A 21,852-nucleotide genomic window follows, 5' to 3' on the forward strand; every position below is an offset into this window, starting at 1 on the left:
AAAAAAGACAGACATTTTAAATGTGGAATTGCCTCATGTCCTCTCCAGTCAAAAAAAATGTTTTTGTAAACACTCTTTTAATAAATTAGTTTGAGTTTCCCAATAATTCCAGCGAATCCTAATGCTGCTACATCATGCAAAAACACTGTGCTTACAACTTTGTTGCATCAGTTAGGGAAAGAGTCTAGTGTGAGTGAAGAGTCATCACTTACATTAATTTACTTGTATATATTCTGGTTTGCATCCACATGCAATGGCGCCATCCCATGGTCATTACTTGTCACTAACCCATCCTGTTAATTTCAACAGCTGTCCACTGCAATCTGACTCAGAATGGGATTGACCATCAAGTGTGCACAAAGGATGTGACCTCACACCTGGAGGAAACGTCTGTTGATCATGATGACAGCCCAGGCTTTCAAGACCAGAGTCCTGGTTTCCTGCGAAGATTTCCTCCGCAACGTTCAGTGTCAGAGTCTGAGCTTTCCAGGGTAAGAACAGGACCAAGACCTTCATTGCATATCAAATTATACAGATTATACACTGCATTTAGATTATTTATATATATATATATATACATTTGTATTAATGTATCCATGATTCATTATCTAAAAATTATTAAAACGTCAATTAACTCAGCAAATAGAAAAAAAACGTAATATTTACATTGAATGGCCAGTAAAATAACTATAACATTCACATCCCAAAATGCACTGTGCATCACATTGTTGCTTTGAATAAAATAAATATAGATAGATACCACAAGATGGCGCTCTAATGCACCAAGTGTACATTTGCCACTTCAATCCTACTAAAACTGATTTTTTTTATTTACTAATTCTCTGGTATAAATAAAAATCATTTTTTTTAAAGATTTGCATGTATTACAAAAATGAATAACAACAACCTAAATTCATAGAGAAAACGTAAAACATTTTTTTCATATATTTTAACGGAGCACATGTACTTCACTCCTTAATATTCAATAATAGATATTGCTGATTGTAGAATAGCAACTGTTCAAACCATAAGGTTTTAATGCCTTTAAATGAATATCTTATTCTCCTGTGTTGTCATAGATGAATATCATATTAGTGCTGTAATGTATTCATATCTTCAAGTCATCACGCTTTGTTGCTATAGAAACATGAAAATTCTCGAATTGCCTAATTATACCAAGGACAGAATGACTGTGACAACCGTTATAACTTTATTGCTCGCTTCTCCTCTCCCAATTTTGTTTCCCTTCTCCACTCATCTGCCACTCATCTCGGTTTAATTGGATGGGAATCCTGCTACAAGCCAATCCCACTCGTATCCCACCTGCGGGAGGCACACATTTGGTGCCTCTGTCCTTCCAACAATCATACAATCTCTCGTAAAACAGATCTCGCTGCAGTATCTCCGCTCGTGGTGTGCTTTCAATGCAGTAATATACCTTTATATATTATACCTCATCAATCCTCGGTAAGTCTCTGCTAGCTGCTCTGCGGGCCTGCCTTCACACCTCGGCGGCAGGTATCTTGGGTTAATTAGCTCTGTGCTGTTTTTAGTATGGCTGTGACTCTCGCCCCACTGGAGGCTGTTTCTACTGACTCAGCGTCTGAGTGTGTTTGGCTCGGCTCTGTCGCTGATGCTGAATTATGCCGCTTCTTAAACATAGCGCACACTTCAGCTCTGTCACAATGGCTGTTATTTCAGGCACTCTGAATTTCATGTTATGCTGAAATTGTGGCATTCAAAAGGAGAAAGTGTCATTAAAGGAACAACGTAATCCCCCCAAAAAAGAAATTGTCATTATTTACTATGTCTCGTGTTCTGAGATGCTGTATGCTTTTCTTTGTTCCTCCGTGCACAGAAGTACAATATCAGCTGTAGTATTTTCATGCAGTTACAGTGAATGGGGAGTGGAGCTTTAAGCTTCAGAAACGATGTTCAAGTGCAACCAAAGTGATCCTTGTGCTATATTCAAATCTTCTGAAGTCATGCAGTATGGTGTGATAGACAGGACTGAATCGCAATGGGTGAACCGAACGTGCACGAAAGTTCACCCAAAAGTAAAAACTCTGTCATCATTTATTCACCCTTGTGTCAATCAAAACTTGTAACTCTTTCTTCCGTGGAACAAAAAAGAAGATATTTTAAGAAATGTCTCCGGGGTTTTGTGTCCATACCACGGAAGTCAATGAAGGCCGGTGTTGTATGGATACCAACATTCTTCAAAATATCTTCTTTTGTGTTCTGCAGAAGAAAGTAAGTTATAATAATATAGTAAATATAAGTTATATAAGTAAATGATGACGGGATTGTTTTTACAAACTATCCCTTTAAACGACTCCCGCAGTGCGCTTTGCGTCAAGACTGAATTTTATTCATTTGATCATTTATTTTTCTTCTTGCCCAGCCGGGAACTGTGAAGCTGTCTAAACCGGTGGCGCTGTGGACTCAGCAGGACGTGTGTAAATGGCTGAAAAAACATTGTCCCAATCAACACCAAGTCCACAGTGACTCCTTCAAACAGCATGACATCACAGGTAAACAAGGCACCCTGTCACTCTCACGATGATCTTGTCCAAGGTCAAACACACGCGGTCCAATGCACGCTCACTCATGCGCACACGCATTCCACTGGCATTAAAACCTTCGTAATAGCGTTGCCGTTAATTGCTACAGGCTCGGCCGAGATGAACGTGTTTCGTGTTTATTAGCTCAGCAGGGGGTTCTCTGTACCGTGCATGAGGATGTGTGTCAGGGAATTCATATTTTTCATGTCGTGTGACCTGACTCATAATGATGGATGACAGAAGGATAGTTTTTCATGTTGTATTGTGTTTTCATGTTTTGCTTCGCAAAGCTTAATAGAGATTAATTGCTTACATTGTGCAGGCTACACATTACAGTAAGATAACATAGTAAACATTGTTTCCTAATATTGTTGTCTTAGGGTCTCGAAGGACCCGATCAGCAGGGCGTTTACAGTATATATATGCCTTCATTAATGAAAAACCAGAAATGTTTTCCTTTCAATCTATATGTGTGGCCAGATGGGATATTGTATTTGAGAAATATAAAATCTGTTGTTGCTAAGTGCTTTAGATTGAATATTGGTGTGATGAGTTAGAAATGTAAATAGAAAAGGTGGAAATGTGCAAATAAAGAGCATTGTTGTTGTATGAATATATGTAAACAATTCTGAGATACTTCTTAAAAGTTCACCCAAAAATGAAAATTCTGTCATTTACTTACCCTCTTGTTATTTCTAACATGTATGACTTTTTTCTGCCGAACATAGAAGATATTTTGAAGAATGCAAGTAACCGAACAACGGTGGTACCCATTGACTTGCGGTAGTTTCGTGTCCATACAATAGAAGTGAATGGGTACTGACATTCTTCAAAATATCTTATTTTGTGTTCTGGAGATAAAGTCAAACAGGTCTGAAATGAGAATATTTATTTTTTATTTTTGAGTGAACTCTCCCTTTAAATCAATTCATCCTGTATGTGATGATTTTTCATGATTTGGCCAAATGAGTAATGCTGGCTAAAGCAATGTTTCATTCTTTTCGGTATCTCTGAATTGTTCTCGTTCGAACAGACAGATTGTGATTTTGCTTTGCATCAGGGTTATGCTCAGCCCAATTATCCGTAATATATGCAGAAAATTTTCAAGCTGCTCCATGTGACTATCCAGCATTAATTAACAAGAATCAGTTCATAAACATCAGGCCTCACCAATTAGAGACACAATGCAATTTGCATCCATCTCTGGTCATTCCATGCATAACATAACATATTTCATTAAAGTAAACAAAGATGAATCAGTGCCAAACTACAAAACAAAAGTGTTTAAAATAAATGCTGATGCATCTTCCTTGGTTAGGACATGATGTGCGATTCTTTGTTTAAATGTAAATTCTGCATTTGGAAATCTGACGCCTTTATGTGATCATAATGCCATTTGTGTCATGTGTGATTTCTAATAATTATGGGTGATTATCGTGATGCACTCAGTTAAACATACATGTGAACCCTGGTATTGATTTATCATTATATCATATTTCACATCCCATTGCTGCCAAAATTGAATTTTTAATTTACTTTCTTTCAGTTGTACATGTACCATTACGCCTCAAAAAATCTTTGAGAGAGCACAAAATAAGATATTAAATTATTAGTATCTAATTCCCGGTTTAAATCCAGTCGAACGGGTGCACGGCCGGTATGATTAACGTTGTTTTCTGTTGCCAACACAAGACCGTCAAAATTTCCCCTCATTGCTTCTACGGCATCTTCCGAATCGCTCTGAGAGTTTGCCTCGAACACCGAGCTGTCATTAAAAATGCATTAAAGCATATTAAGACATAATTAGATATTAGTCCCTAATCTGCAGTAATTACAAAGAGCGAGGCAGAGAGTTCTTCGGTAAATGAGTTAAGCACATATTTTTGATAGCGTAGGTGCATTCGGGGGAGAAGGTGGACTCGTTTTGTGTAACATGCAGACAGAGATTGAATTAAATGTCTGATACAGAACTCATGCGTCAGGCAAATCTGGGCTAGATTCATGTAGGCATTAATCCCTTGAGTCATAGAAAAGAGGGGTCAAGGAAGCACAGCATAGAGTAACACCACAATTAGTGCTTGTTAAGTAACCGAGTGTTGGATGTAATGGGTAATTGGACATCAAAATGAGATTTTCATTCATGAACTGTAATGAGGAATGTAGCGGTTGTTTACGCATCCTTTGTGGCTTTGTGGTCTGTCAGGGTTATTCAAAGCCATATATTGAAACATGCAATTATGTAGAAAAAATTGAAGTTAACTTCTAACAAATGATTGGGGCTAACCAGGTATCTGTAAGGGCATCTACTGTACGATAACCGAAAACTAACCAGCCACCAGTCAACTCCGCTATTAAAGTGACAGTTCACCCAAAAATATCATCATTTACTAACCCTCTTGTCTTTTCAATCCTGTATGACTTTCTTTCTTCTGCAGAACACAAAAGAAGATATTTTAAAGAACGTTGGTAACCGAACAATTGCGGTACCCATTCACTTCTAATGTATGTACACAAGACCAATGGAAGTCTATGGGTAGTCAGGTTGATGACAGGATTTTCATTTTTGGGTGAACTATCCCTTTAAGGTGGGATAGCATCAGATCTAAATCGTTCTGTTTTATGGTCGCTTGGTCAGTATCTGCTGGCCAGAAGAGTAAAGGAAAGTCTGACCGACCTTCTGTTGACAGGATAAATGAATCCAGCTGGGATGTTCCTCGTTTGCTGGCTCTTCTTCTGTTTCCAGCAAACGGCTGTACAAGGGTTCTGGCTCACTACTGGTAAAATACTTCCAGAGAATACTGGGTGTGGTTAGACGTTGGGTTTATCTATTAGAGTTTAGTAGTTTAGAGTTGTAAAGAATACATGTAAAGGACACTCCCATTAGGCAGAAGACCGGTGGTCTTGGCGTTGTTTAGGGTTTTTTATAGACGGTCAATTTTTTTATGCAATCCCAGCTTGGTCATTCAGTTGACACTACAGAACATGTTTTGAGGTTATGTGAGATGTGTGTATACTTTAAATGCAGAACACATAGGAATATGTGACCTAATACTATCACAAATGTTGTCACAAACAATGTCATAAGCTGAGCTCAGATATGAACTCATTTTAATCAAATTTACCCAAATCCAGATACATTGTCCTACATTCATTTCACATTAACCCAAACATTTAAATTATTTTATGTTGCTTACCCCTCATGTTACTTTAAATCTGTGACTTTCTTTCTTCTGCAGAACACAAAAGAAGATATTCCTTCAAAATGGCCTCCATTGACATCCATTGTGTGGATACAAAACCACTTAGACATTTCTCAAAATAAATTTTGTGTTCCACGGAAGAAAAGCTCATATACAAGTTTTGAATACGGGGTGAATAAATGATGACAGAATCTTTATTTTTGGGTGAACTTTCCCTTCATGTAGACAACTGACAGGATTCCACAGTGCCAGGTGTATTTTGCATAATAAAACCACAACTGCCCTTATAACTGAAGATTTTGACCTTCTTTCTGAATCGCCAACAACAGGCTTTGTGTAATTTTGTCTGTTGTAACAAAAGGTCAGTAAAGCATCTCATCACTGAATATTCAGCTCAATCCCATCCATACCCAATATGTGACAACAGCTGAATTATGAGGACTTCCATTCATATATATTTGAGATTCATCTGGAAGTGGCTTCAGCCCTCGGTAGCTCAGCAGTGATTTCTGAGAGCGGAATGATGAGGTATGAGCGTCTGAAATTGCAGTGTTCCGCAGGGATGCAATTCAGAGCCATCAGATCAATTTTTCAGTATTCTGGGGAGGAGGACGGAGAGAAAAGATCAGATTGAATTGTGGTGATGTTGAAGGATCGGAACATGATGTGTCTTGAATAAAACTGCTGCAATTTTTCAGTTTTGATGGCAGTCTTTGGGGGAGGGGGTGACTTATACTCCAGCGATAGCCTTTGATGGCCGCATTAACATTTAATAATTAGACTGTGTTCTACCTTACAAGCGTTTACAGCTGTTATAAGGAATGAAAGGGAATTGTGTTCTGACGGGTTTGGAGGTGGGGAGTTTCCGTATTGCTGCGTATGACTCACACAACTGACGTTTTTCTAAATGGAATATAATGAGCGTCTTGATGATGCTGCTATTTACATTCAGGGAAAAAGGAGGATAGTCTTTTCAAATGGTATCCTTCTCAATATGAGGGTCATGTAAAAAATGGGCGTTATCTTACTGTTTGTCTCTCTGAATGGCCTGGTCACATTTGCGTAGAGAAATTGATCTGATTTCGTTGTTTACTGTTGGCTATGCATATTAATTTCGGACATGAGAAAATATTTTAGATGCCATCACACAAGTCAGTCTGTAGAAGTTGAGGATTGAGTGCAGGGTTATCGCCAACACAAGCGAACATCCCTAAAAGCATCTGTCTCTCTCTCTGTTCATCTGTGTAACTCACTATCTGCCCTCTTTTGATTAAATGCCAAACGCCATTATTCTCTTCTCCAGTGATCAATACAGGCTCAGCAACAGGACAGTCTAAATAATGATAACAGTTCAATCTCACTGAAGTGATTTGGACCTATTAAGTTGTCCTAGGAACGTCCTAGGAGCTTTAAAAGCACAGAACCCCATCTGATGTGGTGATTGTCCTCTAATGCCTCTCTTAAACATGTGAACTTCAGGTTCACATACAGTAAGTAAAAAAAAAAACTGGTGAATGAAATGTAAATTCGCAATGTTTTTTGGTTAAAAAATTAAACAAAAAAGTTGTTTACGCCAGTACAGTACATGTTAAAGGGATAGTTCACACAAAAATGAAAATTGTGTCATCATTTATTCACCCTCATGTCATTCCAAACCTGTATGACTTTCTTTCTTCTGCAAAACACAATAGAAGGTATTTTGAAGAATGTTGGTTACCAAACAGCATTGAACCCCATTTACTTGCGCGCAAATCCACTGAGACATTTCTCAAAATATCTTCTTTTGTGTTTACAGAAGAGTAATATACAGATTTGGAATGACACGAGGATGAATGAGTGATGACAGAATTTGAATTTTTGGGTGAACTCCCCCGATTCAGAGGGGTGAGCTTTAAATAATGATTCATAACTTGAGCTGTCGTGTTCTATTTTGCAGGAAATATTTGACTGCAGATTTATTTGACTTCAACTCACATTTAAGTATGTAACCGAGCTGTCAATTTAATGTTTTAAGATGAAATGTAGATATAAAGACAGAAGTTACAGATTTACATTTTCAAGATTTGAAAACAAAGACACATAGCATAATGAACTCAGTAACATTGGTTTATTATGAATCTGCACTATTTCTAGATCACTAATTGAATTAGCAAATCCACATTTTATTTCTTCGGCGAACCAACATTTCTGTGTTTTTTCTGATAATATAGACCCCTTTTGCGCCGGCATTAGCTGGAGGCTAATACAAACCAGCACAGATTCGGCTACATAAGGAGTTTAAAATATCATCTTGTTGTGTTGTTTAGTGCCACAATTGACATAATACATTCTCCAATTTGATATTTGAACACATACCTGCTGCCATTGCCAAACACAAACACCGACGACTGCTGTAGTTAAACACCATAAGACGAGCGGACTGAACAGAAACGATCATCAAAAATGCTCGCGTTTCACTTCATAACACTTAAGATTAAAAAACTACTGTCTTTTGTTGGTGTGGATTATGATTTGGGTATGTATCTCACGTATGCCCAAATCAGAAACTGGGGAACAAGGTTATTTTTCACATAGCGTTAACTTTTGAACGCATATAGGGTATCCTAGCTAACTTTGTTAGTTACACAACTAGCAGTTAACTATCGACCAGAAACTAAACATAAAGGAAACTGTTTGTCATCTCTTTTTCTTATGTTGTCACAAGTGCATTAATATAAAGGGAGAGGGAACAGTGAGAAGGATCATGTTATGTGTCAGGTTTGTGTTTAAGTAAATGCATTTGCTAACGTTTGCCACTGTTAGTACACGTAGGCATCTATAGATGTACAGTATATGCTCTCAGTTTATCTTTACTATACACGCTTGGTTTCTCTGTCTGGTAGGTGTAATAGGTGTAGATGTCAGGCCACTTAACTGGAGGTAATCCTGTCAGTTCATCTCTGGATCCATTGAGTGAGCGCCTACAGGTCGGCCAGGTTCCTGGCGTTAAGTTAACTTTTTTAAAAACAATTGCGGTCCTAGACAGCGAGTGACCTTACATGTTAAAATTTAATTGATTTTTTTCTAGTCATTGTCAAAAAGCAAGCAAACAAAACGTGCTACCTAGCATTAGTTATGCGGTCAGGGGGATCTTTCTGCCTCCACCTAAGCTCCGCCCACAAAAATGCTTCACAATGTTTACTAACAGTAAAGGGTTCCATTACATCTGAAAAATTAAGCATTTCAAGATGTTTAGTGTCTAAACATTTGGACCCCGCAGTGTATTAAACTTGATTATTGTCTTCCTTGTTTAATTTAGTAATTTTTGTGTGAACACAACTGCCATTTTTCATTCTCACCTGCACCAAACCACCTGTTTTACTTAATTAACTGTTTGGCACCAAATTCACATTTCAAGTGTCCCGCTGGCATTATTCATCTAGAATTAGTCCTTAGCAATGCAAATGAGATAATTTTGCAGCATATTCTGGCTTGTTGCATGATACTCTGTATAGGGCTATGTAGGGAAGTTCTTGGCGGCTCCGTGTTGGTTTGAGGGGCTACAACTGTGTCTGCCAATTGTGTGTGTGTGTGTGTGTGTGCGCGCGCGCGTGCATGCGTGCGTGCATGTGAGAGAGAGAGAGAGAGCGAGAGAAGCCCCCTCAGGACTCATAGATGCAGCTGCAGTTAAACTATGTGAAGTATGCTGCGGTATTACCTGAGGAGTTTCCTTCACCAAGTGAAGTCCTGCTCGTTCACTCTGTGAGTTTTGTCAGAGAAAGTGAGGTTAATTTCCATCTTTAAAGGCCCCAGAGCCTCAATGTCTCTCATCTTCCCCGTCTCTTCCCTCGCTCACCCAGCCTGTCATTTCCCTTGTTGTAGAAGCAGTAATTAGCCGGGCTTTTGGTTCACATGTAAAAGGGACACATCCCCAGAGTGACAGTGCTGGTGTGGAGGGAGGGAACGCTCCAAGCCGAGTCTATTCATCAGGAGTGAAGACTAGAGAGAATGAGATTTATCTGCCCCTATACATATATGGCCAGTTCGTCTTTCGTATACGCAACATAACTCTCACGTGTACTTTTGTGTGTGTGCGCATTGTGTGTTGTGTCTTGGCACAGGTTTGGCCCCCAGCCATAGTTTGATGGCCATTGTATCTGTGCCGTTTAATGGATAACAGTCAAAACAGGATATAGAAGAAGCCAAGTGTGGAGTGTGATTTCAGTTGTGTGGAAATCCAAGACGTTGTTAAATTCTTTAATCTATTTTCTCTGTCAATTGCACGCAGATAAGTAAGTGGACCATGAACTAAGAAAACAGCATATATGTGGTGTGTACAGACACCTGGCTCGAATATTCCACAGGAAAGAGTGGGATGAGATTTTAACAGACTTGATATATACAAAAGCCATTTTCTCAAAACACTCAGGGGCAAACAAACACACATGATGCACATATACTTTTTAGTTTTTATAAAATGTGTTTTTTAAGTGTTTCTTGGCTAAATGTTAAACATGTTTTACCCAATTTTGGACATTAATATGTACATTTTATACCATGGTCTTTTTGAATACTCGATTCTGATTGGCTGGAAGGTGTGCATTAAAACCCTTTAAAGGAACAATACAGCGTTTTTAGGAGGATCTATTGATGGAAATGTAATATAATATACAAAACTATTTCTTCAGAGGTGTGTAAAGACCTTACGTAATGAACCATTATGTTTGTAATACCTTAGAATAAGCTTTTTATATCTACATACAGAGCGGCCCTACATACATTGAATTCGCCGCCATGTTTTGTACAGCAGCCCTAAACGGACAAACAACTCTACAACGCGCGTTTTCTCTTCCTCTCCCCTGCGGTATCGTGGTGAAACAGATCGCAGGAAGATCCGTGATCCATACGGATTGTGCTCTCCGGTGCGGAACGCATGTGACCCGGATTAACTGAAAGTTTATTCATCATTGAGTAAAAGAATAAAAAGCACTCTCGCTCGCTCTCCAGTTTCAGCTCCAACGCGCTCTCGCTCTCTCTCTCAAGTATCTGGACGAGTACAATATTAAAGCGGTTCCAGATAAACAATGACGCTCAAAACTGCTCCATCACACAGCTAATATTACAACAACAACATATCTTGGTATGTTACTATGTTATTCACATACTGATACAAAGCAACCTCCTCGGGGGTGATTTTGAGACGATGTTTCTCTCCAACGTCTCTCTGCTGGAAAGTATCTCCATAGACAGGGCTGGACTGGGAAGAAAAATCGGCCCTCCACCGAATCTGTCGACGGGGGGGTGGGGGGTTTGGTTTGCATACGTGTCTTTTGCATTCGCGTTGCGTGCATTTGCATTTATAATACGTCCGTCTAAGCGGCCAACGCCTCCGTTACGGCCCCATACGTTAGCGGCCCACCGGGAAAACGCCCGGTACACCAGATGGCCAGTCCGCCCCTGTCCATAGATATCTGTGAGTATATCTGCTAAAAGCCTTAATTAGTACCACGGGTCCTAACGCGTCTCTGCTGGAAAGTCTTTATAATATTAACACAGGTCCTAGCTCCTGCCTGACTTATCCTTCTTTTTAAACTTAAAATCCACAAACTTTTTATTTGATCTAATACATAAGACATCGCTCTTTCTACGGTCTTTCTAATGCCCGCAAAATCTCTTCCCTGCGTCAACATGAGAACGACATCTTTTTGTACTGTGGTGGCCACCGTCGTGTTTGGACTGAGCGATTCGTGGCAAATCTATAATACAACGCTAGTGGCCGCTGTTAATTAAGAACTGTGCCTTTAACGCACAGGTAGCTCCAGTAAGTTTGTTTACATTTGAAATTTAACTGATAAATCACTGTAATTTTCACCTGTTTGATCTAAAATTTCACTGTAAACATCAATAAAAGATTTAACTTGGCAAATGACCATGGTATGAGCGGGATAATCCACAGCTAGCCATGCGTTAAAGGATTTTAATGCACTTCGCAGATGCCGCTTCGCATCGGGTGGTTCTGCGCCTCCACTTCGTGCATTAAAACCCTTTAACACACGGCTAGCTGTGAATTATCCCTTACTTAATGGCTAAAGCAATAGTACAAATATGTTTTAAATATGATTAAGATGAAGACTCCAGTCATGTGAGAGTGGCCTAGACAAGTCTGTTTTTTATTCTACATGTGGGTCGCGTCCTTATGGTGGATGTCATATTGATGTCACATGACCAGCTGAATATGACGCCCATAATGCCCAAATATCATCATTTACTCACCATCTTATCATTTTAAACTTGTATGAATTTCATTCTTCTGCACAAGACAGAAGAAGATATTTTGAAGAATGTTGGTAACCGAACAATGACACTACCCATTCACTTCTATTGTATGGACACAAAACCAATGCAAGTGAATGGGCACCACCGTTGTTCTGTTACCAACATTCTTCAAAATATCTACATTTGTTTGCTGCAGAAAAAATAAAGTCATACAGGTTCAAAATGACAAGAGGGTGAGTAAATGACATAATTTTGGGGTGAACTATCCCTTTAAATGAGTGTTGTAAAATTTTAGTAATGATTTATAGGATATATAAGCGTCAATGTCTATCCCTCAAAGCCATCTACCATACGGTCCATTACTTGTGGTTGTTTTGTTCCTCACTATTTAACGCCGGCGAAAGTAAGAGTTCGCTTTATTTGACCTGTGAGAACAGGCTGCATTCTTGCGAATCCTTATCTTGCTGAGACAGCTGTCACCCAATGACCCACTCTTCCAAACATCTTCTAAAATGTTTTTATTGGACGGTCATTTGTTTGGAATGGCACCTTTCCCATTTCCTCCAATTTGTAACTTTTCTCATTATTTTTCGCTTCTTTTCTGTCCCCTCCTCTCCGTTCTCTTCTCTATTCGCTGTGTTTATTTCTCAGACTTTGACTCATGTTCTCAGCGAGATACTCGTGGCAGTGATTCAGGATGAATGCACGCTGAGTTTCTGTTCCTCATTGAGGCGTTTCAGCCAAGCGCTGCCAAATGAAGGGGTAGTTTGGAACTTTACCAATGTACTAAAATACCTTACCCTGATCACCTCAACCTACACGCCTCATACATACTGCAATTTTCTGCCTCTAATGTTCCGTGACTAAATAGTCCCCATCTGTGCTCGTGGTGGCCAGATACTCTATTTAAAATATACTGTATAGATGACATCAAATGTGATACAGTACAAGGCTTTTTCCATCTGTGTCTATTGCTTTGTTGTTCTGAATGATTTTATTTATTTCATTCCGTACAAAAACATCCATCATTTTCTTTATCAGAATCTTGGTCTCTGTTTTTCAATTAAACATTCCTAAAGTGATAGTTCACCCGAAAATGAAAATTCTGTCATCATTTACTCACTCTCAAGTTGTTCCAAACCTGTTTAAATGTCTTTGTTCTGATGAACACAGAAAGATATTTGGAAAAATGTTAGCAACTAACATTTTTGGGACATCATTGACTATCATAGTAGAAAAAAGTATATCGTTTTTGTTCTGTTGAACACAAAATGAGATATTTTAAAGAATTTAGGAAAGCAAACAGTTCTGGGGAACCTTCGACTATCATTAAAATTTGTCCTGCTATGGTAGTCAATGATGTTCCAGAACTGTCAGTTGCCAAATATCTTTCTTTGTGTTCAGCAGAACAAATACATTTATACAGGTTTGGAACGACTTGGTGGAGTAATTCATGGCAGAATTTTCATTTTTGGGTATCCCTTTAAAGTGATAGTTCACTGAAAAACACAAATTCTGTCATTGTTTATTCACCCTCATGTTGTTCATGTGACTCTTTATCCTGTTTAACCCTTAAGACGATATTTTGAGAGATGGTTTTGTGTCCATGCAATTAAAGTCAATGTTGTGAAAATGAATCTGGCATCATTAAATCCTTATGTTATTCCTTACTTGTGTGACTAGAGTAAATAACCTCAGAATAACACCAGATTGGTTTTGTTTTATTTTAAACCATTTAAAAACCCCGCATTGTTATTCTAACAGATGTTTTTGCAGCATTGCTTTTTTTGTCCTGGCCATTATCATAATTTTACTGTCTTTTTACAATCTCCCCTGCTGTTTTTTTTATAAACAGTGGCATTTCATTTTCCCTGTTTGTTTCTCAGTGTCCTCTTAATTTAATTGAACTTTTTTTTTCTTATTACCACAAAGGTTCTTCTGTGGTTTAGGGTCAGTTAAATTGTTGGTTTGACTGGCTTTTAGTGGGTTTTCTCAGCTCTATGTGGCTTTCCTTCTCATGCTGAGCTTTAAAGTCTTGACCATTAAGGGAGCATGTGAGCGAGTGACAGGAGATAAACATCTGCGCTCATAATGCAACATAATCACCTTGAATTTTGTTGAATTGTGCATCTGAATACCCTCCTCTCCACAGATAATGCTGCCACGTTTGGTCTCTCACACGAAAAACAACCAAATGAATAATTCCCATCACAGCGTAAATGCGTTTCCGCGTCAGTACCTCACGGCACAGTGCGACAATGGCTTTAAATCCAGCGCAAATGGCAGTTGTTAAGCGGGGCATCGATGGGCAGTATTATGACTCTCATCAGTAGAAATCTAAGGGGTGAAAATGATTAAAAATGACGTTGAACTTCATCTGACCTTGACCATATTTTTAGCTGAAAGAAAAGATTCCAGTCTATTTCGTTTCGCTAATTACAATATATTCTCGTTAGATTCTTGTAATGTAGGTTATTACAAGACTGGATCCGGCTTTACACAGGGGGCTTGATAATAGCCTCTTAAAAATGACAAGAACAGTTTTGATTTATGCGCGTGGAGTTTTATTATTCATAACTGTCTAATTTCTAATGTTTTTTCTTTTTAGTGTCTGCTCTCATTTCATGGACGTGTATGTGTGTGTGCAGGTCGAGCTCTGATGAGACTCACAGACAGAAAGTTGGAGCGGATGGGCATCATGCAGGAGAGTCAGCGGCAGTTCATCCTACAGCAGGTGCTTCAGCTCCGCGTCAGAGAAGAAGTCCGAACCCTGCAGCTGCTCACGCAAGGTACAACCACACACACCTGTGCTAGTATACTTGTGAAGGTCATTACTGATTAGCTTGTCAGTTGTTGGATTATTATTGTGGCCTTTTAAAGCAGGGAGTGATAGAAGTACACAGCACTACATCCGAGTTTCCTGTCTCTTAAGTAAGCATTCCCTGAAAGAGGCAGAGGAATAGAAAGAGAGAGTATTGTTGGTAAAGGCCGCAGCTGCCACCGCCGTTTCTCATCATCTTCGCCTGACATACAGACTAAATTAAGCGATTTCCCCGCATGCTGACGCGCATGGGGACGGACAGCACGCTGACGCAGACAGGAGCTTTAATTCTCCAGCGCTTGCAAACGGTGCAGTGATGGACAATACTTCCGGATGAAACCACAAATGTCAACGTTGCAGCATTCCGTCACTGTCCAGACTAAAAAAATAATTGTGGGCCTGACAAACTTAAAGCCGGTGGTGGCATTTAGCTCTGGTTCCTGAGTAAAAAAAGGACAATCCCTGCGTCCCAATTTTATACTATCATGCTAGCATACTATCCGTCTAAATAGTAGTAAAATTTTGAATTAGTACCTGAATGGTCGACTGTTTCCGGTAAGAATTCAAAGTGTAGATCCGTGAACACACAACCGGCTGATATTACCCATGCACAACTCGATGGAATTTAGTAACGCTTCACTGCATTATTAAAATTAAATAAGTGATTCTTTACTGAATTAATATGTCAGAGTACAGTAAAAATTTACATTAGAAAAAATGAATAAATAAATACTTAAATGCGAAGAAGAGCTGTATTTTAATGTTTGTGACTGGTCGTCATCTACGCATCAGCGTCCACTTCCGTTTCACGTAGTGCGTCCCAGTGCATGCATACTGTTTTGCTGCGCACTAAACAGTAGCTACATACTTTTAGGGCGTTGCATAAGTAGGTGAACTGTGAGGCAGCAAATGACTAAGGTTAATACATGATAGTTTACAAGAATAATCCAGATTCAATGCAACATAAGATTTGACAGTAGCATCGTTTGCATGCTGTCGATTACCGCAAAAACAAATGTTTGACTTCCAATCAAAATTGAATGCAGGGTCCAATAGCATTAATGGAGGGTTATGGACTTGATTACCAGACAATGCACAGACTCATAAAACATGTTGATTAAAACTTCATAAAATAAAAATGTCTGCCAAATGTTGTGAATGCCTTGCCCCAGACAGTGCAGTAAAATACACACAATTTATAGTAGCTTCAATTAAAACAAATGTCAGGAGTAATTGCCAGCATGCCACAGAACTTATGAACTAGAACATTTCCTCACGATCCCCATATGATCATGTGTACACACAGGTGGATGGCCTGTATCTCATAGTCACCCATTAGCTCTACAGTAGATGTAAATTCAGAACTCCTTGTAAGTGCACCGGGAAAGTGACAAAGGCCGTTCGGATACATGCAGGCTGACATTACATTTATGCATTAGCTTCTGTCTGCAGGGACTAACAGTTTTTACTGCGCTCTGGCATTAGAGTATCATGCAGACAGACAATAATTAACCTTTAGGGCTCTTTGGAGCATGCAGGGTAAATAATTAGATTCTGGCTACTGTGAATACCGGTGGGAATGACTGTAGCATGAGACTTTATCAGTTACAGTGAACCGGGCAGTAACAGTCACTCATTGTTCGTATATCACGTAGCGTCCATATGGTGGAAATCGTTGCTTCGGCTTCATGCTGTTGTGACGGAGGCGTGACACAGCACATGGCTTTTATTGTTTTGTATAGCAAATTCGAAATATGTGACTTCAAGGGAAAAACGAAGAAAAATGATGTTCTGTAATTATTTACTCGGCCTTATGCCGGTTTAATGCCATATGGTGTTTTTTCTGTGGAATGCAGAGGCAGAAATTGAGGAATTGTTATGCAACTCTATCCATACAACAGTTTCTGTTAAACTCCCAAATATTATCACTGGTATCATAAAAGTTATTCATGAGACTACATTGTGTACAAAGGTTTGCAAACACTTACTCTTTTCTATTTTTTCAGCCTTTTAGTATAATAGTAAACCCATCTGAACTATAGAGTAGCACAGTTGTAACTGTTGGAACTATGTTGCAAATACAGTAAAATAAAATAAATGTAAAACTGTCAGATTTAGCATCTTCAAAATTTTAAAGAGTATTGAAGGGGTTCCCATCCATTCAGGGCTCTTATCAGCAGCCTTTCTTTATTATTTGTCATTCATTTCAAAAATATTTTTAAATATTTTTTCGTTTTCTAATGAAAGAAATCGATCTGCCAAACAGAAACTCATTATGTTTCCAAAATGACTAATTTTTGTACTAGTTTTTCTCTTCATTAGCATTTTGGTTGGTTGTGTACTGTATGTTTTGAAGTACACCCATAAGGCAACAGTGACCTCATACTGTACATGTGGACATCACTAAACATAATGTAAGATTTTCTGTTTATTGCACGTCTATCTGTCGATGGAGAACGCTTCTTTTCTTCCCTGCCTGATATCAGAGTTGTGGTTTCTGCCAGCCGTGACACTACCAGAACCAAAATCAAAATGAAATCATCGATACAAAATGACTCCCACCCATAGATACCAAACAAGCAGAACAGATGGCTCACAAAGCAGTTGTACAATTGTTTATGGGCCTTGAGTCTAATGAGAAATACTGAGCTCTAATCATTCGGTCATAATTATTTCTCATTAGTGTTTACACGCTGCTTTTATGTCTGTATCCATGGCTACATCAGATGTTTCACTTCAAGGGAGATAAAAACCATCGACACCCTTTGATAAAAATAGATGTTCTCAAGATTCAGTTAGTTTATGAGTCAGGGAGCTCTAAAAGAGAAGAGTGACTACTGTACTGCAGACAACCAAGTTTCTTGTATCTTGCCGATCGTTCGAAACATCAGCCTCAAATTCATTCACAAAGAGAATGATAGAGGTTATTGCACAGATTATGAATTGTTGCATAATGGTGTCTGGATGGGGTCATATCTACAAAGTTGAAGCTTAATAACAGCCCAGTATAGCTCATTTATCATACTGAAGAACAGAAGAGACCAATATCAATTGTTGGGTCCTCTTAAAAGTTTTAATGTCTTTGAATATTTTGGAGGGATGTATTGTAAAGTTTTGTCTTTAACAGAGGTTATTCTGTTTTTGTTATGAGGTTACAAAAACAAATGTCAAGTTTTTGATGCTAGGTAACATTTTTGGGTAAACTGTCACGTGGAAATACAAATCAGATTTTTGTGCAGAATGCATGAAGCTTTTACACGGTTTAATCTGAATTATGAGAGTTTAATATCTTTGCATATTGATTTTAGGAAACCGACAACTTTATTATTTGAGTTATACTGGAATATCAATAAGAATTTTTAGGGGGTTGTAATAATGAAAAAAGCCATAACTGCCATATATAAAATACATTTCACTACAGAAGTAATGTCTGGTAATGTTGTAATGGCATATGTGTGGTGAGGGGGTCTGTATCAGTGTTTTAGTGTCGAATATTTTGCTGAGTCTTGGGGTCCTCATCACAGCAGTTGTGTTAATAAATCAAAGAGCCAGTGGTGGAGAGATGGGTATTATGAATGTGCGTGTGTGTGTGCACGCTCTGGGGAGGCTCAGTGGTCTTCTCTCATGGGGTCTCGGTAGGAAGAGGTGCAGATTGGTATCATTACCTTACAGCACTTCTTGGAACCCTTCCTCTCCTCCACAAGGTCAGATTAATTTCATTTTTTAATTTCCTTCCTAGACGATCCCTGAAGATGTGTTTTTGGAGCCATGTTTGAGAAGATGTGATTAAGTCTTGCTGGAAAAAAATGAGTGCGAGCTAGGAAAGGAATATACACGCCTATTATTCCTTCGAAAATTCCTGAGATTCAGTCACAGAGTCCTCGGTTCTGCTTGAGTATAGCGTTTAATCGGGTCGCAATCAGGATGTGTATGAGTTTGCACATTAGCGGCTCATTTTGACTGGAAAGCGAAGGTTTTGGGCATCGTTAGAAAGGGAGGCGACAGAGTTCATTAAAGTCATACAGAGAATCCCAAATGAGGACGTGAACAGACTGCTTGTGAATTGATGTCAGTTCATAAATACTGTCATTGCTGTCCTTGATTTCATAAAATTATAGGTCTCCATGTTTTTTCTCTTCAGAAAGTAATATCTGCATTGCCGTATAGGTTGCGTATTGCATTAAACCCAGTGATATCTGTTTTGTTAGATTACAAAATGTGAATAGACCTTTTATATGCACTTTGTATGTACTCACTATGCATATTTTCAATTTGTTTGGTTCTGCCAAAGATCATTTCAAAGGAACCATACTAGAAAATTCCAAAGGCATGTTAAAATAACACTTTTAGAGAGATTACAATACTTTAAAGTGCTAATAACACCTTGAAGCATGTCAAAAAAGTACAGGATTCTTTAAAAATCAATGTGAGAGTTATTTTCCTTTTACTCTCAAAGACGATCAATACAAACTGTTTTGAATCTTTCAATACAAGCGAACGTATTCACAAACAAAAGTATCTTTACAAATGTTTATCTATTGATGACTAAGATAGTGGAAGACATCCAGGTCCCGCAAAATCAGTTTTATTTGCTAAACAGGCATTTAGAGTCACTTCAGGATGTTAGATAGATTCCGTAAGTAGCCAATAAAGCCATCAGGCAGATCTATTGGATTGGTTTTCATCAAACTAATAGCTGTACAGGGTCAAGGAAGGTCAGACCCTGTTGAAAAAAAATCTATCTTGAGCTGGAACTGTAGCTAGCTTTACGATTGCAGACCATCTTCGACCAGCACAACCCAACCGCCAGCAAGAGAGACCTTGTTCATTTCTTTGATCGGCCATCACTTTTCATTCAAATGTGACGGTCTTTATTGAAACTGAACACCTCATTATTGTTTTTACCTGTTTTCACCAACTACCACCCACTTCAGGTTTAAATACCCATGAGCTCCCTACTTACGTTTCTGCTTCAGACTTTGGTGTTTTGTATGAGAACTGCAGGGCTAATCTCTGCCATTTTACTTTCCTCTTCATGGCGTCTTGCAGCGCTGCACACTGTGGGCTGAGAATGGGGAGGTCAGAGAGAGGTCTGTTGCAGCATCATATACCTAATAAAAAGACCGAGATGTGTGTGCATGTTTGTGTTTCAAGGACAGCAGAAGCAGAACCGATGAAGCATGTGGTACATGTTGCTGATGTTACAGAGATTAAGACGGGAATGGATGGGACATGCACGCGCAGGTGCACACACGTACAGAACATATAACCAACACACCCAGAGATAATAAAAGTCAAGCATTCAGTTTTTCACTTGCGCTTTCAGTGTTTGCACTGCCACAAATATTAGAAATGGGTATTTTAGGAACATAGTTTTTAATGTGACAGAAGAAAAACGAATAAATAAATTATTATCATTAGCAAATTTATATTATATTTCTATTTAAAATATTTGTATTGTTTTCTAAATATTCTTATTAAATTAACATTGTTATTTTTGTCTGTATATTAATGTATATCAGCCACTAGGCTTATACTGCAAAGGGCCACATCGTCACCGTGGCCCCAACTCGCTCTCTCACGTGCTGGCACCAGACCATGTTTTGCCCAGTTTTGAATAGACAGATTTGCCTCTGAGCTATTACAAACTTCTTTTTATGCAAAATATATGCATATTATTATTACAATATTACAAACCTCTCTATACTGATGAACCTAAGCCAAATGGACAGTTTACCCTGGAGGTCTGGCAGGTGTAGCCATCAGCTCACTAAAAAGAGCATTGTAGCATTGGCAGGATTGGGAATCTGAAATAAACTGGTCGGAGGTTTGAGTTTCACAGCGCGGAGTCTCGTGCATCGGTTTCCAGAGAGCAGCGGTGCCATTAAAAAGACATCGGGCCGGTTCCGCATTGTCTGCACCCGCCCATCAGCAGAGCAAAACCACTGAGCTCTCCGGCCGCCCGACGCCAAGATGCTCTCAGATCTACACTCACACTTACATACGCACAAACACACACTGCAGCGCACATATACACACTGGCCATTGCCATGCAGTTGCTTTCCCAGCAATAGGCCGTGGACCTCACCAGGAAGATCAATATTGTGGGCATTAAAGCTGAAAAGGCTGTTCCGTGCTCTGCCCTGCACTACTGAGGGCTGTTAATGAGATATTTATAGTTTTTTTCATTGCTGCTTAGCGTTTAGACCAGGTCAGAGTTGCGGGAGCTCTTTGATGCTGCTGTTTTGATAGTGCCCTTTGGTACGGAGTATTTTATGTCAGACGTCATTGACCTGAAGTGTCAAAAGACAAGTAAAACAAACGTGGTTTACCGCTGTTGTTGTTATTTAGTTCAGATCAAATCACGTTATTACGATATAGTGTGCTTTGAACTAAAATGGTTTTGGGTATTTTGACATTTTATTGCTGTTTAATGAGAAATAATGAAAAGCATTTAGACCAATGAGATTTGAGAATGGGTGTGGCTACCCATCATGACACAGCAGAAACTGAACGTGATTACAATTAGGGCTGTCAAATGATTAATCGTGATTAATTGCATCCAGAATAAAAGTTTGTGTTTACATAAAATGTGTCTGTGTACTGTGCATATTCATTTTGTACTGTACACATACGTGCATATATTTAAGAAAGATATATCCATTAATAAACATTTATTTGTCATTTAAATATTGGTAAAATAAATACATATAAATATTTCTTGAAGCTATATACATGTATGTGTATGCATTTATGAATACAAAATTAATATGTACTGTATACAGACATATATTATGTTAACACAAACTTTTATTCTGGATGCGATTAAGCGCAATTAATCGTTTGACAGTCATGATTAAAATATTAAAATAATGGAATCTCCCAAATAAATAGTCATGTAAACAAGCTTATACAGTAGGTCCATTGTATTTTTGTGAATTATTTTATAAATGAGATATTTATTTTATATTTTGTTTTACATAGAAAGTAAATGTAAGGTCAGTGTGAGAGA

General features: G+C 38.6%; 1 protein-coding gene across 2 annotated transcripts in view; it reads left to right on the forward strand.

Moving 5' to 3' along the window:
• samd12 (sterile alpha motif domain containing 12) overlaps positions 1 to 21,852 on the forward strand; it is a 76,660-nt gene that overhangs the window by 9,997 nt on the left and 44,811 nt on the right. For both annotated transcript variants that reach the window (XM_057355094.1, XM_057355093.1), the window contains exons 2-4: positions 310 to 491; positions 2,405 to 2,534; positions 14,668 to 14,808. In XM_057355094.1, coding sequence (XP_057211077.1) covers positions 310 to 491; positions 2,405 to 2,534; positions 14,668 to 14,808 — 453 coding nt within the window. The remainder of the gene's footprint in view (positions 1 to 309; positions 492 to 2,404; positions 2,535 to 14,667; positions 14,809 to 21,852) is intronic.

This window comes from Triplophysa rosa, linkage group LG16, assembly GCF_024868665.1.
Source record: "Triplophysa rosa linkage group LG16, Trosa_1v2, whole genome shotgun sequence".
Classification (NCBI taxonomy): Eukaryota; Metazoa; Chordata; class Actinopteri; order Cypriniformes; family Nemacheilidae; genus Triplophysa; species Triplophysa rosa.